General features: G+C 37.2%; 1 protein-coding gene across 1 annotated transcript in view; it reads right to left on the bottom strand.

Annotated features, from left to right (window-relative positions):
• The window catches only part of LOC116992255 (protein furry homolog), an 89,663-nt gene that overhangs the window by 22,718 nt on the left and 39,183 nt on the right, over positions 1-27,762 (bottom strand). The window contains exons 3-13 of the mRNA XM_033051713.1: positions 23,231-23,284; positions 13,946-14,085; positions 11,943-12,033; positions 11,478-11,557; positions 11,281-11,361; positions 9,639-9,807; positions 7,210-7,302; positions 7,016-7,114; positions 4,464-4,565; positions 1,478-1,581; positions 907-1,015 (exon numbers count right to left, since the gene is read on the bottom strand). Of these exons, the coding sequence (XP_032907604.1) occupies positions 907-1,015; positions 1,478-1,581; positions 4,464-4,565; positions 7,016-7,114; positions 7,210-7,302; positions 9,639-9,807; positions 11,281-11,361; positions 11,478-11,557; positions 11,943-12,033; positions 13,946-14,085; positions 23,231-23,284 (1,122 nt within the window). The remainder of the gene's footprint in view (positions 1-906; positions 1,016-1,477; positions 1,582-4,463; positions 4,566-7,015; positions 7,115-7,209; positions 7,303-9,638; positions 9,808-11,280; positions 11,362-11,477; positions 11,558-11,942; positions 12,034-13,945; positions 14,086-23,230; positions 23,285-27,762) is intronic.

The following is a 27,762-nucleotide window of genomic DNA, read 5'->3' as shown; positions in this document are numbered from 1 at the left end:
CATTAAGATGCTCACTTCTGGTAGTTATTTTCATTAAGGCTACAGAACACTGAAAACCACTTTAATCAGGGTTTATTTAAATATATGGAAAAACAGATTTTCAGAAGTATGTAGAACATATTATCAGATCTAGGCTTTTTACAATGCTTTTTGTTGACAAAATCAAAAATGTATAGCATTTAAATACAAAATGATCCATTTTGGAAATAAAGCTTTTAATTATTTCTTTTAAAGCGCAGTAATTATGTCACTAACACAGTATTTTACATAAAGAGAGCTTATTCACAGATGGCACAGTTAAGGAAAGATTTTAAGCATCTGTTTGCTTCATTCCTATTCACAGACTTTAAGTACGTGCTTAAGTGCTTTGCTCAATGGGAAAATTTTCTGAATTTAAGTCATAAAAGAGATGCAACTTCCAGTGCTGTAGGTTAGTCTATTTTAGCAGTTCCCATTTGAACTGAAAACCACATGCATCAACTCCATGCTGAACTTGGCTGACATCTGACTTACTGCTTTGAAAGCAGTGCAACTTACTGTCCTGTACAGCAGGGATGACTCTGTATCGGGATAAAACACAGTCTATTATTTTGAAATTTATTGACAGAGTGTGCCAACAAATGCATTTTTTGACTTGCTGGAAATTTAAAAAACTTACAAAAATTACGTGTGAGTTGAAGTGAGCACATTTTAATCTATTTTCAGTGGAATGAGGCTAATCAAAACTTGCTGTTCAAAAGAAGTTTGCCTGAGCTCAGTCTATAATTTCTTAATTCCCTGGATGAAAGATAATGTCAACAGGGTTGCAAAAAATTCAGTCATTAGAAATTTATATATTTGTTAATTTGTTTTGGGGAAAATGAGTTGTTCTTTATATGGAAAGATACATGCATTGTTCTCCCATACCTGTGCAATAAACTGTATTATCTTCACAAAGATGTTTAGAGGCATATCTCTTGGCACAACACCACGGGACCCTTTTGGGAAAAGGGTTGTGACAATAGTAATGAGTCGACTGTAAAAGAAAAAGAGACATTAGATATTTTTGGATCTCACAGACCTTTATTTAGCATGACACTCCATTTAGGAAGACAGAAAAAACTTCCTTTGAAATGAAAATGCAATGGAGTATCTTGTTCTGATCCTTTGCTACAAATCCAGTGTAATTCTTTTACTTCATTACTACATTACAAGTAAATTAACTAGTCAATGGCCACTACAAAAGTATTTCTAACTTACACTGAACAAGGAGTGACTTCTAATTTTTCCAAAAGCAGAAACACTTTATACAGTAATTTTCATAGGTGACAGAATAACTGACAGTGCCACAAGAGGGAATATTTTGTAGTGTACAGTTGAGTTTCTTGTTTTACAGCAAAAATAGGTTCAATTTGATGGAATTCAGGAGAACTATAAAACCTCTTCACTGGCAACATCCACTCTACAATGGATTTTCATCACAAATAAAGCATATTACCTTTGGGTAGCTGTGTTGCTTTCACATTTAATTCTGATCATGTAAACCCACAGTAGTCTGTACAGAGATTCCAGTGCAACTCGAGCCATTTTTGGGTCCTTATTCTAGAGAAACATATCACATAAGAAAAAACTTCAGGCACAAATTAGAAGGAAGTTCTACACTTAATGGATGCCAAGGTTCAGCATTTTGATAATGAAACTATAAAAAGACAGAGAGTCATAACTGCTCAGTGTACCATTCCTGTAGCTGTAGGATGCTCATGCATTCGACCCTGCTTCTGTTATTACTTAAGTTGTTGAAAAACCCAAGTGTCAAGTTAGTTAAATTAGATACATGTTACAATTTAAAATCTCTGTTTGAAAACCCCCATAATTTGACTATGAAAAGAAAATCTCCTATTCAGTAAATTACATCAATTCAAAAGTTGTTGCCCTATGGTGGAGGCTGGTACATAGAACAGATAAGGGAATGTACCACACACACTCAAAAGTGAAAGGACAAAAAATCTGTGGATGCTCAGGCTGTCCTAATTAACATGGCATCTGTGATTAGCTGGACTGAATTGGTTTATCTGTCTGGATTGCTGCTTATTTTTAGAAACTAGTACAGGATCTTCTTTGGGTCTCCAGTCAAATGCAGTTTTCTGTTTCTACGGCAGTGGTAAGGGCTGTCTGAGTAAAAAACAAGTAAGTGCAGTCCAATCAGATGGTCTCCCACATGTTGAGCCATCTGCTGGGTTAAACTTTGAAGGAGTCCAGTACACTTTGACCTGAGATAAGGTTTGCCTGGCCCACAGGGCAAATCTCCATGGCAAAAATCTGAGATATTTTCAACAGACAAATGTTGAGTCACGGATCAAAGACTGCGGTTTGATCAAAGAAACTGCAACTGATGCCATCAGTAATTCCTGAATGTGCATTGCTCTGGGTCCTGCAAAATGATGGGAAGACAATTTACCAGTGATGTGGGAGAGGATTTTAACTTTCAACGTGGCATCTGTCACAAGCATAGGAACAGAAACACTGTTTTTGGGCAACAATTTTCAACTCCTTGACAATTTTATGCAATAAAGTTTTATACGGATGAAATTGGAATGTAATTTTTTTATTATAGCAGCATACAATGGTTGTTGCACATGTTTAGAATAAATAGTAAATGGAATGCCAAAGTTTACTTGGCACATTAATCAAATTAGCAAATGTCCAAATATCCCAGTGATGAGACAGCTATGAGGCCCACTGAGAAAGAGGGAGGAGAAAGGGGCTGACACCAGTACCATTGCAGTTTTCAAAAAATAGTGGACCAATTTTTTGTTAGAACAGCAAGCTGCACGGCAGAAACAGGATTAAGAGGAAGATGACAAAAAGCCTAAGATACATCCAGGGACACTATGAGCATGTCCATGAGCAAGATCTGTCCAAGCTCGTGGTGTTGATGTGCACAATTCTCCCTCTAACAGATGGATTTCCAGCTTTTCCTCCAGCAATGTGAGTTCAGCTTGGGTTTTGAGGTGCCAACCTGTCTGGTGAAAATATTATTTCAATGGTTGAGGCATCTCCTGCTCTGTACTGAGAAGGAGTGGACAACCACTTTCTTACTTTAGCCATGTATTCAGCTACCTTACTTTCTCCCCAGAGAGAGATCTTTCTGAGAGCCCTATAAATTGAAGTATATATCAATGAATTACAGCTTGCAAGATAAATCTCAATTTTATTTTCAATCAGTAAGATAGGACCAAATTTTTCTTATATTTTCTCTGATGGTTTCAAATAATTTGTCAGGATCTCCTTAATTTTTAGAGAAATATATATTCCCAGCTGACTTTGCCTTTTCTGAAGCTTGTACAACTGCATAAAACCCCATAAAACTAATTTCAGTAACAACATGCTTATTTTCTGAATCTCTTCACAAGTAAGATTATAAGGCATCGTCACCAAAAGTAAGGTATTTAGGTACTGGCAGAAAAAATCTTCAGGCAGATGGAACACTCTGAAGAGCTATTCTAACAATAGGATCCATATGAAGAGAGTCCGAACAAATTGCATCACAAAGAGAGAGAGGAAGCACAACCAGAAAACAAGAGCAAAAAATAATGTAATATATGCCTTCTTGATAAGCTTGAGAACTCAACTTTTGGAGAACAGGTATTTGCCTCTGAGCTGAGCAAGTGGCTGAAATGTGAAGTTTGTGTGAAGTTTGAAGTTTGCTGTTAGCAGAAGCCTCCTAACCACTGGTTCATCAAGACACAGTTGGGAGGCCCTTCACTTGCTCTAATCACCTCACTGTGTTTCTTACATTGCCCTTTACAGATGGGCACAGGAAAATCCTTTCACAGGGATGCAGTTTTAGCATGGCATGGGACATGAGTTACTGCAAAAGTAAAAGGCAAGTCGAGGAGCAGTAATGACAACCAGCACATGTGCATTGAACGGTGTGTGCAGCCTGGGAACCACAGCAGATTGCAGTGGAAAGCTAACCTTAAATCTCAAAGATATAACAAATGGCAAAGGAATGACAATGGAGAAAAAAACTTGAAACTGTTTGGGGTTTTTGTAATGCAAACCCTTTACATGAGTGAAAAAAGTCATGGAATCAGTGTCCTACAAGTAGTTCCATTTTGAAAAAGTACTAACAAGTTCTTTGTTTCCAATGCTTTTGTGGAAAAAGCAGGTTACTACTAGGTCAGTTTTGGTATGTCACTCAACCTAAAAACTTTCATCAGCAATATTTTTCTGTTTCACAGGTATTTGACTCAAGCTTGGCTTGAGTTAGAGAAACAGTAGAAATTTAAAATAGGCCCAAGAATACATTTTTAGTATTGAAAAAAACCTGCACAGTTAAAGAACTTGTACTCTCAGGAATAAAATTATGTATGGAATCAGATAATAGCAATAACTCAGCATATTTACCTAAAAAGGTTATCCAACAGATCAACAGTGCATACCGAAGTCTGAATAGAATATTAAAACCAGGAGATACTAACCTTGAGATTGGAAAGGCAGTTGTTGAGGAAAATATGCCATCTGTTTAGAAAGAACTGCTTCTGACTGACACAAAGCAGGCATGTTACCAAGGGGTACAAAGCCTAAACAGGAAATGGATGTCAATACAGTGTTATTTGCACATCTACACAAGGCAAAACTAACTTAATAGAGCTACTGTAAACCTGAAGTTCTAATTCCTCCATTTTGTGCAATACAAGCTAGCCAACATAAACACATTAGTAAGTAGCACTATTTAAAAGGAGCCTTCTCTAAAGCTGTTACAGATACATTTCATGGATGAACTAAAACCAAACATATATGTACTCACAGCAGTGTAAGACAGGGCACAATTTTACACACTCTCAGGGTTAAGTTCTGCCATTTGCTGAGAAATAAAAGCATGGAAATAACTAAACCTTATTATTTTAACAACAGGACTCACAGAGATTGTTGGAACTTATGAATCAGATGACTATTACTCCTCAAAATCTACAGTCACAATATTTACCGTGAGACACGTCAAACACCCAAAAGAATTGTGTGAAAATACAGGGAATGCCTGGATCTGCTGGGAATTACAGCTTGTGAAGTGAAAAAAAAAAAGAAGTAAAACAGAACATAGAATTTGAAACACCAGAACGCAGCCTCTTTGTCGACACTTACTTTAACACTTGTAAATGTTACACTAAAAAAGAAGCTAAAATGCACCTAATGATTTTGAAACTGACTCCGCTACTTCAAGAAGACTAAGGTTTCAGTTGTAATGCTGATAAACCCAGTCAGGACTCACAAGGTGTAAGTCAAAAATAAGGCAATGTCCACTTTAAGATGAATGATTCTTAAAATTATCTCTAAATTCTAACTTCAGTCACAGCTCAAAGTACAAACACATAATAAATCTCAGCTTCTGTTCCATTAACTCATAACATAAACTGTCTATAGCTATAGGTTAAATTATTGAGGAAATGGCAAATGTAAATTAATTTTTATTTTTATAATCTTCACGTCCAAAACACATATAGGACAGGGTAACTGAAGTCTTCTCAGAGAAGACTTTCTTAGTACACCACTGCGTAGTTGATTGGATTGCGGAGTTTAGTAACACTCCAAGAGCATTTCAAACCATCCTAAGGAAGATCCCTAGAAGGGAAGATAAACCATCTCCCAGAATTTCCTAATTCTCTCCATTCACTACCAAGAGAACCTTAATGACTAGCTCATAAGAGGTACTTGTAGATAGAAAATGAAACAAGATAATTCCCCCATCCTGTCTGTACAGTGAGTGCATGGATTCACCAAACACCAATCTTGGTCCCGTTCAGACTTTAAGGAGGGTGCTTTCTTCCTGGAAGCCTGGAAATATGCACTGCAGCTATTTCTGTCTACTGTTTGCCTTTCCCCTCCTCCTCCTCCTTGCAATGTTTGTATTTCTAATCACACCCTCACAAGAATCTATTCTATTTTGTCACTTTTAACTATGTAGCCTCCAGTGTGGTATGTGTAGACAAGCAATCAAATGCAAAGGCCCAGCTGTGCAATCCTTTCTCAAGAATGTAGTATTGACTTTGGCAAGTATGGCCACAGTTTGGGAAGTTCTATTTAATGTAAAAACTGTGCAGAAAAGCTCTACCCTGCTGAAGTTCCAACAATGTTTTATTAACTCGGTAGAGTGGAACAGAGCCACACAGACGCAAGCAGAGTGAAATCAGAAATCCATCTCAAGCCTCCCACTAATTCAAACTGGATCAGGACTGAGCCCCAGGGGATTCTCTGACTGTCCCCTGGGAATGCTGTAACACGCAGAGAGCTCAGGCACACTCCTGCAGTCCTCCCAGCAGTTTCACTAGAGCCAGTGACCAGCATTTGCCGAAAGAACTGGAAACAGGGAAGTCTTTTTGACTTTCCCCTGGAATGAGGGAGGACAAATGACAAACTTTCTTTACTTAAAAGGTCCAAGACTTCAAAATGAATTAGCTAATGCCACACTGCTGACGGGCGCTGACCCAGTTGGAGAGACAGACTGCTTAAGGCAGCCAGCACCAAACTGACTCAGATCCTCATTTAATTCAGATCAACTCATGATTCCAAAAATATACTGCAGTGCCACTGTTCATCTCACATGAAAAAAAATGAAATAGGGAGCTACACAGTAGCCAAGTTATGGATTTAAAAGGGCATTTTTTCCTTCCTAAAATGTATTATTTAAACCCCGTGAAAGAGTTGTTCCCACATGCCTCATTTGTTCTCGCTTGACAAGAAGTGAACTCTATTCTTTCTCTTCTCCTAATGTTTACACATAACCGTGAGACAACCTAACCATTTAATAATCACAGAAACAGAAGCGAACAACATAATTGATTCAAACTAATTTATATCATAAAATGGGTAAAATAAGTACAGTTATTTTCTTCAAACAAAATAATCTTCCCTGCAAATAGAAATGTATTGGTTATAGCAAAATGCAAATAAAATGTTTTGCAATTTCCCAAGAATCTTGCTCAGAAATATTTATGACAAAGAATTTTAACCTCTGCTTCTTAGGGTTACTAACCAGTGAGTGTTTCTTTCGTGATGAAAGTTCAAGAGTTGTATCATACAGGCTTTCAACAAAGTTCCTCAGACAGGGGACATTCACTTCATTTTTAACAGCCTGAAAGAAAATTTCATGTTAGTAAAACACTATTTCACAAGCTGGTTTATCTAATTTTTAAAAAATTATGCAAACAACATCAAAAATAAACTCACAGCAGCTACGGGGACAAGAATTTCAACAAACAGTCCTGCCAGTGCATGCTTGATATCTTTGTCTTTAACTTCAAGGAAATAATGTGCACATTCCTAAATAAAAAAAACAAAAACAAGAAACATAAATTGCATATCAGCTGGAATAAAGACCTTTGAACGTTTGCTGGATGCGTATCATGTGTCAGTGACTATTTTTATCGCGCAAATCCCACTGAAAACATTTGCCTCTTAACTTCTAAATCTGCATTTTGCAGCAAGCACAAAGCAGGACATAAGTCAAGATCAAGGAGCTGTTACTCTAATCCAGAAAGTCTCTACTGACTCCAGCTGTGCCTGGTGGTGTTTTGGACTGGAAAAGGAGTTGGACTCAGTTGTCTCCCCTCTCTGTATCTTCAGGAGCAAAACAAATAGTCAACATGGACTGCTTTACACAATGCTTTGAGAGGCCAAAAAAGGAATGTAATTCTCTGTTAAGATACACAGGGCAATGAACAATCTTACTGTAAATATTTTTGGATGAATTTAATTGCTAGGATTCATTGCATATTGAGGGCCAATATAGAATTGTGCTATGTGAGGACAATTTCCAGCCTGCAAGTGGGGATTAAGAAAAAAATAAAAGCAGACTTTGTCCTAAACATGCAGCAAACTACTCTCCAGACAGCTGTGTTTCTCAGGAAGTGAGGGAGGGGAGATAAGCATCCACCCACTTGTGTGTACAGCTTCTCTGAAGATGACAAATCCTATTGCTCCAGTTACTTTTTCCCCAGGTCCAAGGCCCAAACAGTCCCGGACTGTGTGAGGAAGGTCCCCACCGACCACAGTCATGCAGAGCAGTTTACACCTCTCATCATGAGGGTTTTTTTCCTGTGTGCTAACAGGATTATCCAGCACACGGCTTCAGGCACTCCAACCAGCCTTCCCGAGGTGCTTCTGCACTCTTTGCAGGAAGACAGGCTTTTCTGGACCTCACTCCTGAAATTATCTCACCTTTTAAAAGTGCCTCTCTCTCCTACAGCAGCACTGGTGTGACAGAGGTTTTAGTTGAAACACTGCATGGAGATACTCAAACATCCAAACTACCCAAAGAGTTGAAATGTACTTCACTGAACTGAGCAAACAAGGTTTTCCCACATGCACTGTGCATCTTATGATGCAGAGTAGTAAATACAAGAATTCATTTAGTACTGAGATATTCTAGCAGGGGAAGGTAGAGATCTAAATTTCAGTTTTACTATATAGGAGTTTTACCACAGATTTTAATAGTAGGGAACACTGGATAAAGCTAAGCCACAACCCCATTCACTCATCAAGTCTAGTGCACTGAACACACATTACTTTGATATTTTGCCAGCTCTGGATGACTTAAACTAAGTTGACACATACTAGCACGTGTCTACATAGTTAAGAGTAAGGTAAGAAGAAAAACTACCTTTTTCTGAGTTGTTAAATATGCTTAAATATGTCTTAAATATGCTATTAAATATGGTTTAGAACATATTGCAAAGCTGAAATATAATGTGTTTTCAGTTCAGGACTTAAAAGAAAAAGCTCAATGTGTCTGTATGCCTGTATATTTGTATTCCAATGTCAAATCCTTACTTGTGGGCATCTAATATAGATTTTTTTCCTCCATTTACACCACCAATGCACTAATCTTTACATGGAGGTTTATATAAAACATTTATTTTACCGGATAAGAGACTACAAACCATGTAGCCATGTGGGTGATCCCAAGATAAAACAGGGGAATAAAAAGATTAAGCTAAAGAAACTTGCTGGTGGGAACAAAACCAATTGTACATTACCAGCAAGAATGCTGAAACATGAAATGTTTTCTTGCATTTTGTAAAATTATGTAATCTATTGATTTAAAGCATTCATTGTAATAGAACTACGCTCTGTACTAGTGACTTTTAAACCAGGAGGGTAGAGACTGCGCTCTACAGCAAGCAGGGTGAAGGTGTGGTGGAAGGAGACAACACATCCAAAGGAAATTCTGTCCAGCTTTTGCCTTAATTCTCTGTCTTTTCCTCAGTGTTTTCCTCCATCAGAAGTTTCTCTCTTTTCTGGAAATGTATCAGTATTGGAAGGCTCACTTTGGAGGCAGTGAGCAGCTAGGCACAGACACAGGGCAAGGGACAGCTGTGGGATAGCGGCTAGAAGGGCTGGGGTCTACAGAACAAAACCTCTTCTAGCTGGAGGGTGAGGTGTAGAGACTAGAGGTAAGTGACTGATGAAAAGTTGGAATGGGAGGGCACACTGCAGAGACCAGAGCACTGAGGGGTTCAGAAAAAGCAGGAAGTAGCAGCATGTAGGTTTATGCTTCAATGATACATGGAAAATCTCCTACAATATTACATGGAAAATAAAGGCTAGCCCATTCAAAAAGGTCTGGGAAACCTCAGCTATGTACCTAAGAATTTTACCTGCATAAACTGAAGAGAAGCTTCAAAGTCCTCCACAGGATACATCTTAATGCGAAAGAATTTCATTCCCATTATAAGACTGATAATGCTTTGAACTACATACGGGCTTTGTTCTTTATGCCGCAGCTCTTTTAGCTCTGCCATAAATTTCTTCTTTACAGCAGGAAATCTATGAATTCAGATTGGTTAGTTTCAAAAAGTTCAAAATCAATATTTGAAATAAGTTGTAAAGTATATAAATCAGGACATACTTACAGAAGATAAAACTTAGGTTGTATAAAAGTATCATTTCACTCAGTATTTGAATTTCTTTTTTTTTTTTTGGTTTAGCTTTCTTTCACTTCTAATAAACTGAGAAAAGGAAGTACACAGCCTGATTTTAGCCCTTCTAGATAACCACATCTTTCAAATTATTTTATTACCATGCACCTCTTTTACATAGGAGCTAACAATATCATTTAAATAACCTCTTCAAATATTTTTCAAAAATCCATAATGAAAGATAGCTATCTTGCAAGTACATGTAATATTTAAAAAAAATTTTTTTAATATTATAATCCTAAAAATATTCATTTAGGCAGTTTCTCCTTTTTTTTTTTTTTTTTTCCTAATAGCCATTACAGTAATACTTAAGCCTTAACTACAATAATTTGGAGTAGAACGTTCTGTGATCATTTCTGGTCTCCCACACAAAATGGAAAGATTTTAATTGTCGGGGAAGGCATAGCATTTAACAACTTTTTATTACCCCCTTTGAGAGACAACCCAAGTGAACTGAAACAAACAGGTGAGTGGGAAGAAGCCCTTCAGTGATAGAAACATCTTAGCAGGGCCCTTCAGAACTTTGACAGTCAACTTGAAGCTTTGGATCCAGATGCAACTTCTCCTTTTGCATCGGACCCAGTCAACTTGGAGGCCCAGGTAAGATCTTAGCTGAATTGATAAGATTTCCAGAATCTCAAACTGTTTTAGCCACATCAAGCCAAACTGATTGGTTTTGTAGAGCTGAGACTCACCCCCAGCAAAAGTGTCAAGAGTCAGACAGCATTACATCAGGGCAGCAAAATTCATCCTCTGCTTAGTTTGTGGTTTAAGTATACAATGAGATGCTATATTGGATACCTGGGATCCTGAGTTTGACTGTTTTCAGATTCAAAATTTAAGATCTGACCCACAATGTGTTTTACGTCATCTGCTCTAAGAAGGATGAAGGGTTCAGAAGCACATGCATTAAGTTCTGATCTGAAATAGCTGCAGAGAGCCTTAATATTGTTGCTACGTAGGAGGATAGCCATTTATAGGTTTGCCCAGCTAAAGAAAAAAATAGCATCTACAAAAAAAATAGTTAAAACAGCTCTCTTCACCCCTTTGGGCTTTCTACAGACGTCATTGCTGAGATAGGAAAAATAATGCTGCTGTAGTTGAGTTGAATTTATTCAGTATCACTGGACTAAATGCAGAAAGCCTGTGATTCCCTAGAGGCCTATGTTCTAGAACATCTGGATAAATAGAAGGCCAATGAACTGAAATGACTTATTCCTACAGAATACTTAAAGAAAGTGAGAAAATCAGAATATTCACATGCTAAGCAAGTAGACTTTGTCATATTTATAGAGGAAATAATATAGTGAATTTTGCTTACTTTGCTTGAGCTAGAACACCTATTACTTCTGCATACAAATCTGCAACAATGTGCATATTTCCAGTGTTAGGACCAAGGTACCTAGCAAGAGACAAGGAAGAATTCTCAGCTGAGAAAACATACTGTTTAAACCACAACTATTAAAAAAATTAGAATGTATCTTTTTTATAGAATTCTTGCATGAAAAAGAGCCTTACCCTTCTTTGTACTTAAAGTGCTTGAAAGCCAAGTTAATAACATCATTTACCAAACTGTCTATTACAGGATGAAGTGGAATCTGAAAGCACAAAATAAAATATAACAAGTACACGTATATTACACTGGTGCAAGTATTAGTCATGGATATCATCCATTCAAAAATATATCAGTTAAAATAGTATGTAGCTAATAAAATGGCTAAAATGAGCCAGACATTTAATGTTTATTTCATTTTGAAGAGAAATACTTTAGCTCCAAAGACTTGAAAAAGTAAGGTCTATATGAGCACAGAATGCTATGCATCATACAAGTGTAAGAAAGACAGCAATGAAGAAGCATGCAGGATGTACTCCATGTTTTTTATTATAATCTTAAAGATGCAAACAGAAAGAAGAATCCCAAAATTCACTTGCATTGGTTATTTCCATCATTTATTAGTTAATGAATAATTTAAGAAATCCTACCTGTTTCAAAACTTCTATTAATACTAAAGAAAAAATAAAATCAATAGCCAGATCTCTTCTCTCCATTAAATAGTCCCTCTGCTGTTCATCGCTGCAAAATCAAACCAAGAAACACAATATTTTGGAGAAGTGTCATAATTCATATTATATACCTTCTTCAATTATACAAATACAGAAAACAATGAACTGTGTTCTACCTTTTAAACTACAGGCCAGCATTTTGGAAAATAATGTACTGTTATGCTCTTAAAATTTGAGATAAACAGACCAAATCTAACTTGTTACTGTGACGTTTTTTCTAATGGTTAAATATCACGTATCCATTTCCTCTCTCTTTTTTTTCCCAGTTAAAGATACAGAACAATAAAAAAACCAAAACAAAACCAAGGAAACTTGTGGATTTTGTATTCTGAAAAATGGACTTAATTTCAAATTCCTTACTGATGACACCATTTAGACCATTCTTAATTACACTTTGGAGGCAAATGTAACCTTGTGCTATCAAATTCATATTTAGACTTGTCATGAACTTTTGAAAAATGCCTTAAAACCACCAATGGAGAATTCACAACCAAACTATATTATCACTTAAAAACTGTTCCAGTGTTATTTTTTTTAACTTTGACAACACTTGTCAAACTTTTCAAACATATTTCTTGTACAGAACAACACAGAGGAATAAAAGTCTGAAATGAACAGCTTCCAATAAAAATACCAAAAAATACCTAATTGAATAAACTGACCAAAGTTTCAAAGTGTACTGAAATGATAACATGAAATAGACAGTACTTTTTGTAAAACTAAACATTAAAGAAACAGTTCTGCAGTCCATTTGAAGCATTTAACATTCAAATGTTAAATGCTCAAATTATTTCAGTGAGATTTTTGTGTAAATTCAGCATGATTTTTATAAACATTGAGAGTTTTAGTGATTTCAATTGTACTTCTGCGTTTGTAATAAAACAGGCATTTAAGAGTACACCTTGATCAGATGAAGCAAGTTATTTGCATTTTGGTTTCCTTTGGTTTTACATTAACTGGAGAAAGGACTTGTTACACATTCTTTCTGTAACACTAGTGGTCTTGTTTCACTGCTGTACTGACTTTCAACTAAATTTTGGGTGGAGTTCTCGAAGACAGCTATTTATGAGCAGGTAGATGTGGAACAAGTTGAGAGAAAGAAGCAATTCAAGGCAGGGATTCATCTCACCCAAAAGCAGACATCTAATGACCTGTGTCTTCATACTGCCCACTTCTACAGACATAAATAATCTAATTCAGGTTCATTTCTACCTTGGTATCTAAACCTAGCCCCTACCCCTCTGTTCCAGTAACTAATGCTCTTTGTAGTTACTGGGTTATCATATAATCCCAGTGTGAAGATCTGCCGATGCATTTCAGAACACCAGGTCTGATATGTTTCATTGAAGTGTGCAAATGTAGTACTGAAGTATTCAGAAAAACTCAAAGTTTAAAGAATATATCTGAATCACACTGCCAGACCTCAATATAACCAAGATCAGTCTGCTGCCTTATCACTGAGAAACTACTGATACCATTATTTTTGTGTGCTTGTTACTTTTAAGAAGTATGCTGCTAAAACTCTCTGACTGATTCTCAAGTTTTCAGATTGAGGGTAGGTATGTGTGAATTTTTGTCTGTGTAAGCAGAACTCTATGTAAGAAAAATTCTTCCAAGTGGCATAGAATTATTGCCCGATAACTTGAGTAAATACAGTTTATACAAACTGGTATTTAAATGACATGAAAGCATCCAAAACATCACTAAGACAATTACAACATCACAGTTATGTTTGAACTATGAGGAGCGTAACATGAAAGACACAATTATTCCATCCATCAAGAAGCCAAGAGAAGAATTCCAGGAACAAGCAGAAAAAAACCCAAAAACTTTCAAGCAACTGTTACCTCACAAGAGCTGATGGGTGAAATGTAACACAGTTTACCTTAGAATTTATCAATAATGCATTTTCAAAATCATACCTTTTGGATTTAGTGCTTGTTCTTGGTCTGTACTCATGAGATTCATCTTCTATGCCATTCTGCCTTTTATACCAATCAAACAAAGTGCGCAGGATAGAGGGTAGACAATATTCGGAGAGTGAGCTCATTGAGCTTATAACCTATTGGGAAAATACAAGTCAACAAATGAAATGCTGTTCAAGTTTTCTCTCCTCCTTAAAGAAGTACTAATTCAATGGTTCTTTCTTGTTTTCATCCTTTTTTGAGAACCATGGCCCAAGCAGTGACTTAGTATTCTGCATTTCCTGTCTTTAAAAGATGTGTGGACACAGCACATAGGAACATGGTTTAGTGTTTAGACTTGGAAGTGTTGGGTTTGTGGTTGAACTTGATGGTCTCAAGTCTTTTCCAACCTAAGTGAATCTATGATTATATAAAACATAAAGAGAAATGCAACACTGAAATGTATGTCGATACAGTCTTTATATTGATGATATGAAAATGCATTAAAATAGTGTATAACATCTTCCAACATACAAGTAAGCCATCTAGTTCTTCAAGAAGGTTACTTTGATTTGTTACACAACATTGATTTGAGTTGAAATAGATTGCAAGAAAATAAAAAGTCATGGATCAGAGGTCTGTCTTCAGGAGTTATACCTGACTGCTGGATGCTCCCCTGAAACTCAGAATATATTGAGAAACACCACAAGTTCTGCAATAATTTTAATCAACTGAATATGCATATGCATATATCTTACTCTTATGGAGTAAGTTTCTTATGAAAATCTGAAAACTTCTCTTTTATATACAGAAAAGTGTTTAGAGTTTCTTGTGGGCACAAATAAACAAAACATAGTTTAGAATTATTCCTTAGAGGTTGATGATTAAACAGCTCTAGTGGCATACTGGATAAGAAGATTATTGCTCACTCAGTATTAACTGTGTCATCAATTACAGAAATGTTACTGAGCATGTTGGACTGAACTGTGACTTAAACATCCTATTACAGGAAACCATAAAGGTACAAAAACAAAAAGACCAAAAAGCACGGTTAAAAAAACCCCCATTATTATACAAGAGGATAATATATGTATTGGAACTGAATGTTCACAGCTACAGCATTTGTGAATATTCTAAGAAGATAAAAAACAACTGCTTAAAATAGGGAAGAAATTAGTGATATGGAGATTTTTGACAACCTCATGATCATGCAGGACTTGATCCTGCAAAGTGCTGAGTATCAGGAGTGAAGAGCTGAAGTGTATACTACATGCCAAGTACACTGATCCTGTAATTAACTGTCAGGTTTATTCACCTGCTTAAACTTAAACCAGCATGTTTCAATGCTTGTGGAAAAACAATAGAGTTTAATGTCTCATGTAACACCACACTTGTGTGAATGCTGTGACTACGTCACAAGCAAAATTGGCAGACCAAGCATTCACAAATATTACTATAGCCTTAACTGAGAACTTTTGTGGATGACCCTTAGTCTAGATGAGCAACTCTGAATCTCCCTTGTAGTTTTCAGCCTCAGGATTTAACTAATTCACAGTGATGTTGTGGGCTAAAGTTAATGAGACACTTGGAGGATGAAGCATTATTATATAATATTATATAATAATATTATTATTAGGTATTAAATTAAAATTAAACATGCTGCATTAGAAAGATGTAAAAATTGCCCCAGCTAAATTAAAAATTTCAATAAAAGTAATATTTTTGGAAAACTTTCAATCTAGTCTTTGCAATAGATTTTATTATCTGAAATATGAAACAAGTTGCTGTGGAAGAGATGGTGAAGCAATTGCTTGCAGCCCTGACAGGAGGCCTTTCATAAAGAATTTACTTTAGGAGTTCAGGCTCAATTAACCAAAGCCTTCTAGTGTTAAGGCTTCAGATAAACACTCAGAAAAAGTCAATCACCTGGTGTCAGGGCAAACTACACACTAACAACCCACTTCTTTACTGTTTTCCAAAACTTTTTATGAAGTTAGCACAACACTGCTTATTAATGATTAAATACAATGAAAATGGATTTCCTAGGGAAGACCAGAAAAGAATAATAAAATCATAGAATCACAGAATGGTTTGGGTTGGAAGGCGCCTTAAAGGTCATCTAATTCCAACCTCCCTAACATTGACAGGGAAACCTTCCACTGGACCAGGCTCATCAAAGCTTCAACCAACGTGGTTTCGAACACTTCTAGGGATGGGGCATCCACAGCTTCTCTGGGCAACCTGCTCCAACCTCACAGTAAAAACTAGCTTCCTTCTAGTTAGTAAAAACTGACCCTCTTATAGTTTAAAATCCTTAGCCTTTGTTCTATGCGCAGGGGCCCTACTAAAAAGTCTGTCCTCAAACAGACCCAAATATCTTTTCAGAAATCACAGTATCTAACTATAAATGAAAAGTTGTTTCAATCAGATCTTCCTGCATGTTCACTAACATACTTATCACAGCTGTTCTCTAAATTTCACCTACACAATTTCACCAGAAAAAGTCAAGGTGATTCCTGTTAAATATTCTCATGCTATACTTTCTCTGCTGACTTTACAGTGTCTGACTCCTTTTGGGATAAAAGGTCAATATAGCTTTTTACTTTTTCCTTTTTTTTTTTTTTAATCTTTCTGTCATTGCACTTTTAAGACAGGAAGGAAGGGTGGACTGGGAAAAGACCTGGCTCTCAGGGAACAGGAAGGGAGGGAAGTCTAGCCAGCATGCCAGTTACTCAACCCTTTCATTTACTGGAAGTAAATCCAGGAGTGAGATGAATTCTAGCTCTGTGCTGCTCCTGAAAGGGAGTGCACAGATGTACAAATATGTCCTTGTTGGACAAGTGATCATATTCTTCCATCATAAATGAACTACCTACTGTATAGCTTAAGGATAAGAAAGCTGCACAAGTAGGGAGCTGTTTAAAACCTGAGTTCACAGAGCACTAAATATACTTTATGTAAATGTTTAGTATTTATTTTGGATTAAAATGCAAGAGTAGATTTAATGAAATTCTGCTCAGACAGCTCACTACAAATTATATACTTTCATAAAAGTCTCGCTATACTGTCAAAATTCAAACATAAGAAATGTTTCCACTAGCAGCAAATTGATATGATTACCTTTTTTATTTCACTAATGAATTTATATGTGCTTTAACACTAAATATATTCAAAACTGCACCCAATTTCCAGCAGTATCATTAATTTTTTGGCTGGGCATTTTTTTTATATACCACATATGTCAATATATATGTTGAATGGGCATTTTATAGCCATTTTAATAAAGCAGAATTGCAGTACTTCATTTTTGCACTTGGTTTATTTCTTGTGACTCTATTTTTTGTACAGTGTATGCATATTTTATCTTTAAATTGTTGTTGTGCAGATTCTAAATTATGGACAAGCACAAGTAAGGTTCTACACTTTCTAACAACGCTTCTGAATGCATTTGTGATTGTGGCAATCTCCTTTCATTCACATCTTTGTTCTAAGTATTTTTTTGGACTGTGCTGTGAAGTTAAATCTCCCTGGAAATGGTTAAAACTGATAACTATTCAAGTGGAACTCACTAGATTTCATTAATGGCCTTGGCTTTGTGAGACAAAAAAAGAAAGCAGGACTTTTTTAGTACCATAATTTTGTGGATGGGTAATTTCAGCTAGCATACTTATACACTACCAATGTTAGTTATTTTACTGCCAGTATAACAGTTTACAAGAAAACCCATTTATTTTTAGTGGACAGCAAATTCAGTTCTGTAGGTGTTACCTTTAATTTGCCTTCAGATGTACTTTTTTACGCACTGCTTGAACCCAAATCTCTGACCAGGAGTCAAAGGTTATTTTATGACCCCATGACCACCATTTCTTATACTTTCTCTACCCTGTGCCTTTTTCTTGTGATGAGGGACAATGTGTGAAACTTAGGGAAAGGGAAAACACAAAAGCATCCAACTGCAGTGCTACTGCAGTGACAATGATATTAGTATTCACTAACTACATCTAAAAAATAATAAAGGAATCATTATCAGCATATCATTAAAAACATTTAGGTTGTCATGAAAAATGACATTTTATCACCAGTATGCTGCTTAGTGCCTTATTTATTTATTGCATTTTCCAATTTTTTTATGGTTGTTATTATATTATTCATTTTAGTTTAATTTCTTTACCTTGGCTGATTTCTTTTTAAAATCTTCTTAAAATATAAAAAATATTAAATGTTTTTGCTCTCCAATCTGCAGTCTCCAACCTAGTGCACTTCTAAGAAGAGAGCAGCAAAATAAAACTGTAGCAAGAGCTGAAACTTCTGCAACAGGCACCTTGGATAGATAGCTTCATATGAAAAGTAAGCCTTCCTGTTACATTTGCACTTCCGTGGCCAAAACATTACATTCATTTTGTGTTTTTATACGGAAAACAGTCTGTAACTCAGTCCCAGATTGCACAGTGCCCATCTGCTGCCTCCAGCATTGCCAGTTCATGGAACATTCATACACCGTGGTAAGAACAAATGATACATTAGTAGAGGCGGAGAAAAGAGTAATAAAAATGTTTCCTTAGGTGAGGATAACCCTCTTGGAGAATTATGGGTTTTTGCTAGCTTTTGATCTTTTCATGTACTGCAACTTTATGGTTTCCTGTAATAGGAAGTTTAAGTCATAGTTCACTAGTACAATGTTTAATAACATTTCTGTAACTGGGGACACTGAGCATGCTAATGCTGGAGCTATAATGCTCTTTGCCAGTAGGCAACGAGAGCTGTCTAATCTAGGACTTTCAAAACATGATTTTAAATATACTATAAAAATATTTTGAAACCGTATGAAAAAGCCTACATAATTTCCTGTATATATTTTCTTTACACACATGCACAACTAGAAAGGAAAACGCAGTCAGCCTAAGGAATGCAGTTTGTTAGGGCAACGGTGAGACATTTGGCAAGTCAGGATAAGTATCATCACTTCATACATTGCTCAAGATCCTATTATTTGTTCGAGGAGGGTGTTGCAATTGGCAGCCAGACATGCTGTCTGCCCAACAGGAGACAATGACTACACCTATGTGGAAAGAAATAGCCAGGTTTCCAGACACTGGATCCATCACCACCATCATAACCAGTGTTCCTAAAACGGTGTTTAAGAACAGGCAGGGAAAAATGCTGGTTCTCAAGGAGCCAGATATAGAACTATTCAGGGGTAGTAAGCAATTCTTTCACAGCCATCTCAAATGGTTTGGGGTTTCAATGTTAAAATTGATGATGATTGCTTTGGTTAGCGCCCAAAGTGCCATTCTGCTCATTGTTAAGCTACTTTTGGATTGTTTTTTCCACCTCTGAAGCTGACTTGCAAAAAACAAATTTTAAATCAGGTCATGCCTTATTTTTGTTGCTTTTTAATGTACCATTAGAAGATTGAGCTCAGACATTTCAAAGTAAATAGTGACCTACTCACTTCAGCATTACTTATTAATTTCACTCAAATTGAGCAATTTTGATTATGAGAAAAGAGAGAAAATTAGGTTCCTTTGACAATCTGTCACTTATATGCCCTAAAACTGAAAGCAAAAATTGTTAGACACTTCTTGAAGTTTGTTCACAAGGATTGTCCCTCTTTTCCCACTTAATAGCAAAAATATCAGGAATGTCATGGCTGGCCTTTTTTGTTTTTGCTAGATGACTTTATGGGTTTCAGAAATAAACACCAAAGCTTTCTGCACCCTAACTGGAAAAGGGAAGTAAGGGATTACCCTCCTGGTCTTCCCTCACCCCATAGATTCTTTAAATACTTGAGGTAACTTCAAAAATAAAACTTAAGTGCTTTCACTTAAAAGCACATGCCTTCTTACGTGGGTTTTGGTACCATGTCATATCATTATCTTTAGGCAGTCCATACCTTAATTTTATTATCCTTATTTCGTGACAAATTTATAATACCGACATGTTATCATTTGAAAAACAGCTTAATAATGTGATGTACTCATATAATCTAGTGACTGAAACATGTCAAGTAAAGAAAGAATTTTTTGCTCTGTCTTCCTGTCTCTACTCTAGCTCAGTTCTATCAAATCTGTATTGTGCACTACAAAATTGTGAATGCAAACTATTTGAATGCAATTAAAACCATTCTATGATTGCATGGATTTAGCTGAACTAAAATAATTTTGGTAAGTATGAACCATGTTCTTGAAAATGGGCTTGTAAGCCAGGTTCAGGCTTCCATCTGCTGATCACGGGCCTACATCAACCCAGAAGCACCAGAACATCTCAAAATTATAATGTTGTTTAAGTAGAAAACAATGTGAAAACCGAAGAGGGAAACATTGACAGCAACCTGGTCTGAGGCTGAAAAATTCTGAAAATTTCAGCTTAAATAGTTTGTTCTAAAAATTTCAAGCAACTGAAAGACAGGTTTTCTGACAAGACATCTGAGTCAGTCTCACCACTGTACTTTTCTATCAACTCTGCACCTAGGTAGGACTTCAGATATGTGGATAGAAAGATATATGAATGTCACATATAAGAAAATTTACAGTAATTTCACGATTACAAGCCGCACTGAGTATAAGCCGCACTTCCAGGTGCCAGCAAGTTTTCATTCTTTGTCCATACATAAGCCGCACCTTATTATAAGCCGCACGTTACAACACAGAGTGTGATAAAAGGTATCTATTCTATCACCATCTGTTGAGGGTGGGGCAGTGATCCTTATCTCCACGGGAGATATTCTGCTAATGGGCCATCCACTGAAACCAGGCGGGGCATTGTTCTTTATCTTTTCACAACCCATCCTTCCTCCATGAGTCATTTTCTGCTAATGGCCATTGAGTCCCACTGTGGGACTGATAAAATTACTGCATCCCATTGGAAGATGCTCCAGCCAGCAGGAAGAGCCCAACATTTCTTACCAAGATAAAAACAGAGGTTTTGGGACACTAAGGGAGCCCCTTTCTCTACTGGACTCCAGAGGAAAACCGGATTTCTCCACATCACCACTGGACCTCCAGAGGGAAACTGCACCTTCTGCAGGAGCACTGCTTCAACTGAATCACATCTGTCACTGCAGGAGGATGCAGCCACCATTTAATGGGACTGCTACCAACACCCTGCCTGACAGGGTGTCAGGTTGTACTCTGACTTTGTCAGGGTTTGGAGTTTGTTTCTTTGTAGTGCTGTATTTCTATTTTAATTTCCCTAGAAAATAACTGTTATTCTTAATTCCTATATTTTTGCCTGAAAGCCCCTTGATTTCAAAATTCTAATAATTTGGAGGGAGGGGGTTTACATTCTCCATTTCAAAGAGAAGCTCCTGCCTTTCTCAGCAGACACCTGTCCTCCAAACTAAAACAGCAACTTTTCGTTCTTTGTCCATATACAAGCCGCACCTGATTATAAGCCGCACTTTGGATTCAGACCAAAATTTTAGTCAAAATGGTGTGGCTTATAATTGTGAAATTACTGTACCTTGGTGTTTGGTCTGCATCTGTTTTTTCCCTTCTGCCTGCATTCAGAGTAAATTGCTATGGCAGTAAACATACAGTTGCTTCACTCTAGGAAGCTTTTGCTGTTCTCATTAAATGATCTTGACTTAATTACTCAATTTTCTGTCTACTTACCAATAACTAGGAGAAGTATCAGTCTTCCAATTCTTTCTTTTAAAGGGCCAGATTTGCTAAACCATAAATATTTAATCAAATCACGGCCACCCATTATGAGTTTGCTTTATGCACTGCAGGAACAGTATCACAAGGTTTGCATCTGGGTGGCTTAATTTGTTTTACTTTCCCATTTGAGTGCAACATTCTTCCCACAGGAAGGAAAAGAGTATGTATGTAAAATTAAGGTAAGAATACCACAAAGAATTTCATGAGGCAGGTAGGGAGAACTCAGAAAGAACGTCCTTTAGCCTCCAGTGGCTGGTTTCCCTGCGGGGACTCTGTGGTCAGTGAGGCAGACAGGGAGCTCCCCAGGATAAAGCAGAAGTCTCACCTCCTCTGCTCATCTCCTGCAGCCCTCCAAACAGGTTCTCTCTGCCCAAAAAGTAGTTACAGAATAATCTAGAGTCACTTTGTCAAGCTAAAATTACAAAAGAAACCTTAGTTAATGCCAGTGGAGTCTCACAAGGTATCTTTACTTCTGGCAAAATGTCTCAGAAAACTCAATAAATGTTCAGCTGAGGTTCTGAAATGGTACTTATACCCATCTCCTCTCCCAAACTTAATCAATATGGTACCTGCATCTAATGGCATTGGTCATAACTTCCTTTTGAATTGTTTCTGTTGGTGGTACTTCTGCTCTGCCTTTCTGTCCTGTGTTTCTAGCCCTGCTGGCAGCACAGTGGTGTGGGCAGATGTGGGGTGGGTAGCAATGGTGACAGCAATGGCACAACTAGATTTTATCATTCCTCTTCGTGGGGAGTGAGATTTGCCAGTTCTGGCATCCTTTATGTAACTTAAACTCTTTAGAATCTATTTGCCTTTATTTCACAAGTTATTCTAGATGTTGCTGACAAAAAGAAAGACTGCTGACGAAAATAAATTGCTTTATGTAATCAATTAGAAGTGCGTATATTGCCCTTGGTTTTATTTTTATACTTGTTCTATTTCTCTTACATAATAAATGAATCTAATGCCAGATATAAATCTCATTTTATTAATTACAATTTTATTGTTCTACTAAATCAAATCAGACCAACTACATAAATTCTACTTAGTTTTTAATACTTTTCCCCTGCCCAGTATTTTCCTAATAATTATTTACCTTGTCATATACAGGCATTTATCATGATAATTGAACTTAATTTTAAATACAACGGGTTGGCTCAGCCTATCAGAAGTGTAACACACACACAAGTCATGCTGCCACAGCTACAGAGATAGACCAGACTGATGAGACTGATGGTAACAACCATGATTTTATAGGCCCTCATATTAACTGTAAAAGAAACCTCATAAAAGAAAGACTGGGGGCCACACACCTGTTTCAAAAACCACATAATTTGAAAAAGCACAAATTTTGCTTCAAGATCCCCATCAGGGGAAACAGACAAGAAACAATACACGTGTCTAATACACTAGAAAAAGTAACAAATTCTATGGCAGAAAAATATTGACCTTGGAAACAGAGGAAAAATTCTTCCAATTTATATCCAAGAATGGTTAGGCAACCACTTATCATGCTACCAAAGCACATCAAGAAATACTACTTTTGCAGTATGCAACAACAGTATAAGGACACTAGAATGCCTTCCAATGCACTCCTCTTCTAGCCTGAGGAATGGAAATTATGTAATTTCAAGTGTCTTACTTGATCAAACTGGGGATCTTCTCCTCGTTGCAGAGATTTGGTCAGTGGCTTCTCCTGAAAGAAAGTATATTAAATATGTATTACTTAAGATCAATACCACGATATTCTACTACTATTTTTCTGGTAGAGTTTTTACTCACATAATGTGCCTCCTGATCTGATCCTGGAGATACCAGGATAATTGCTGCAAAGGAGGCCTCTGCATATGCACAAGCCAATATTGACAGAGTGTCTTGAGTGATTTTGGTGTCTTTTCACAAAAGAATATTGGGCATTCATTACATCTGAGTTGGTGCTCACACTAATGATAAATTGTTTCAACATCCTCAAAAGCACCTAGTGTTTCCTCTAACACATAAACAAGGGGCTCTATTTAGGATAAAAGGAGACTCAGAGGTGACCTTATCACTCTGCAACTCCCTGAAAGGTGTTTGTAGTCAGGTGAGGGTTGGTCTCTTCCTCCAGGCAGCTAGAGGACACAGTCTGAAGCTTCACCAAGGAAAATACAGGTTGGATGTTAGGAAAAAGTTTTTAACAGAAAGAGTGATAAAGTACTGGAATGGTCTGCCCAGAGAGGTGGTGGAGTCACCATCCCTGTATGTGTTTAAAAACAGACTGGATGTGACACTCAGTGCCATGGTCTAGTTCAGTTGTTAGGGCATGGGTTGGCCTTAATGATCTTGGAGGTCTCTTCCAACCCAGTGATTCTGTGATTCTGTGATTCTGTTACATGATGTACGTTCTTGTTATAAAACTACCAGGCAATACAAACATGTCCATAGATATAACACATCATGCAGGGCATACTGAAAGAAAGGTAGTCCTAGAAGAATCAAAGACCATAGAGTTCATTTTTAAGGAAGACAGTTGTGGGGAAAATTGTTACTAAAAAAAATTTAAAAAGGTATTTTCAGAATGGAAGCAAATTTTCAGGTCATATTCTCAGAGTAACTGGCAAAGGCAAAGAGAACTGCCCAACTCAGAGAAACAACGTGTGAACGTCCATTCACCTGCATGGCTTTGTCAAGCAGGTAGAACTACTGAGACATGGAGAAGTACACAGGCCTATATTCTAGATGCATGCAACAGTATCCAAAACATGAATCTCCCACATCACAATGAAAATAAACAACACATGAGGGCAGATGACAGTCTGAAAAACACATCACTTGTCACCATCACAATTCTGCTGTGAATTACACTACTGTTTTTGGTTTCTGCAATGTGCCAGTGCCTTATTCTTCTATAAATCATGACTCTTTCTTCTCCTACAGCTGCAAGACTGGGGCTCTCCCACCAGCCCAGAATGAGATTTTGTGTTCAGCTTTTGATAAACTATTACACTCATCAGCATCTGTTAATGTAGCAGACAAAATACCATCTCTGCCAGATGATATTAGATATAAAATAAAGAAATCTGTACAGCTGATTAGATAAGGAAATGGAGAGACTTTAGATGGACCAAAGATTTCTATTATTTCATTTTTTTTTCAGAAGCAAATGTTGCCCAGTATAATATGCTGACTGATTTTGAAATTAATTATGCTGATCCACTTGTAATGCCAGCTGGCAAGGAGGCCAACTGGGGGGTGACTGCAGTATCCCCTGACTACCTACCAAATACAAAAATCAACAAAATGCTTTCTACTGAGTCACTGATTTACTCGAACAGTCATCATTATTTTCCATTGTTTTCTCCCATATCTGAAGTGACTCCTCCAGGTTACATTACGGGCACAACAGGTTATTAATTGCAACTTTATGACAGATTATTGGTGATGAACATCTGCAGTAAAAAACCTTGTAACCTTGAGAAAAACACGGACACTGCCCCACCCACAGTCCTCCTCCTCCTCAATCAGTAAGTCGGTGCTATCCTGCCGAGTTCTGTCTCACAGGAGGACGATACTTCTTTTGTCTATTGCTGCTCACTGAAAAGGACAGCAAATGAACTTCTAAAAGTAGTGTTCAACTTATTTAAAGGAAAAGGATTCTTAAGTTTTCACGGATCCTGGACAAATCAGCATATTAAGAATTACTGCAGTATAGGGAAAAAAAGAAACACCCCCTTTTTTTCTTTTTAATCGTGGAATTTCTGATTCTGTTACAAAAGACCTGTGTTACCACAGCTTCTTAAACTCTGTTGCAACAAAAAGGGCTTCAGCATGCAGAAGCTTTGTGTTTCCATGGTCAACACTGTAGTACTTGGCTTTCAGAGAGCAGAGTTTCAGGCAGAAATGAGGTGTGGGATTCCTCATCACATGCTGTCTCTAAGGGGGACACAATTAAACAAGACAAACCCCAGTCAGGAATTGCAATGTTGAGCATGTCCTCACCACCTGAAACCTATCTGGAGAAGCACATACACCTCCCGGAGAGTTTAGTTTCTGATGATGACACTCCCCAGGGGGTGCACCCCTAAGTTAAAGAAGATGCCTCCATTTGACAATGCAGTACAAGTCATCACTCCTACAGGCGCTACACCAGGGCTTCCCCAGCCATGGAGCATTGACCTAAAGAAACCACTCCCAGGCCATGCAGCAGCCTTGGTGGCAGCAGAAGGCAGCTGGGATGAACTGCCAAAAGCCAGGAAGGCTTCTGCTGCCATGACTTCTCAATGTCTCCAGTTCAGGTCTTCAGTTCAGGCCTTTTTCCTCCCTTCATCCCATCCTGCACCTACCGCTGTTCCTGCTGTTCCCTGCCCCGCACGCTCTTGCCAGGCAGCAGCTGCTGCTGCAGCTGTCTCTGCCTCTTTGTCATGCCCCTGTTTGGGTTGCTGCTGCTGCTTTGCTTCTTCCTTGACTCTTTCCAAGGACAGTGCTGCCACTGGTGCTGCCTGCAGCCACTGCAGGACCCGACCTGACCCCATGGAAACCACGATCTTTGCACACACCCTTGCAGTTCTGGGAGCCACCAGAGCCACCCACTGTATCCCTGCCATGTAAGATTGTATTGGGGTTTGGAGGTTTGAGAGAACTCAGTGTAGAACTTATTACTACTTATTACTAATGCTGAGTGCTGAATGTGTAAAGAACTGATTAAAGATGAAGGGCCAGATAGAAATGTGGGGTTTTGTTGTCTAAGCACTCCCAAAATTAAAAAGTGTGAATACATTCATGGTAAGAGTAACAACTCACCGTGTTAGGGAGACATTACTGAGTAAATTCAAAGGCAAATAAATTATATGCAGATACTCAAGTGTCCTTTGAAAACAGCAATTTTTCTTTATTCAATAAATATTTTCTTTTCATCGACTGTAAACAACTTGCCTATTCTATTTGCTTAGTTCTAATATCCTTACAAATCTTACAATTTCATTGTAATACATTGCAGTATTTTCAACACTGTTGCTATGGCAGATACTATATAAAATACATTTATACTCATGGTAGGTGTCTTTACTGCATACCACAGGTTCAGGACTTGCAAAGAAAGGTTAAAATGTGTAATAATATGAAACTGTCTCTGGGCAATAGATTCCATAGTAGTCTACTCACCCTGGAGATACACTTAATTAGTTTTCAAAAAATCCCAAAACTGTTTTCTAGCCCCATGGCACAATTTTACTTCAATTTATTATCTTGCCCACCCAACTCAGGAATGGCAAAGAGGCCTTTTTATATAATAAGCTGACTTATTCAAGTCTCTGTTGATAATACATTTTACAGAAATGTCATCCAAATCTTAGATGAATAGTTTGGCTGAATTTGGAGCCAAAGCCTACAACAAAATATTAATAAAGAAAGTTTTGATTAGTATGGAAGGGCCCCTAGCTTACTGAACTATCAAAAACATCAGAAAATTTCAGAAGAATGGACTCTCAATAGCAACATTTCTATTTTTAATCACTAAACTAAACATCCTTATTTCATGTTTGAAGTGTTGCCTTCAATTGCGTACTCTGTATTTGTTCACACTGGGAACTCCCATGATATAAACACGTTAGAGATAAATAGAAAAGGCAATTTAATATTTGAAATGATTGTTTTTCAATAAAACCAGTCAAATGTATTGTGTCACCAATGCCTACAAAACAAAATGCTCAACTAAAACTTAACCTCCTTCCTCTCTCTCATTGCTCTTGGGAAAACATAAATAGAATATGATAAAACAGAATATGTTAACTATGCAATGGAAAATACATATTTTATCATATTTGCATGCATCAACTAAATATAATATTTATAAATTACATAAAAACCAACATATTATTCAAACCTGCTACTCACACAGGCACACTGAAACATTTCTCCAAAGACTGTCGGCGACTTTTAATGGTTAATATATTTAGGCTTTTCAGGGCTGCTACACAAATATAATTGGGTAAATTTACACAGAAATAGCCACCTGTCACAGAACTGAGTGTTCAGGGAAACACAAAAACAAAAGGATGTTGTAGTGGCTATTAAGCTTCACTATGTCACCGTGTTATAATGATATATAATGCCCCTTAAAGCTATTTTTAATCTCAGCAACCATTAGGCCTGCTTTTCCTACTGAATTGTGACAGGCTACTGTATTACTGATTGAGA

Source organism: Catharus ustulatus, chromosome 2, assembly GCF_009819885.2.
Source record: "Catharus ustulatus isolate bCatUst1 chromosome 2, bCatUst1.pri.v2, whole genome shotgun sequence".
In the NCBI taxonomy this organism is placed as follows: domain Eukaryota; kingdom Metazoa; phylum Chordata; class Aves; order Passeriformes; family Turdidae; genus Catharus; species Catharus ustulatus.
Note: the sequence above shows the minus strand (reverse complement) of the source record. Positions and strands in the feature narration are given on the sequence as shown.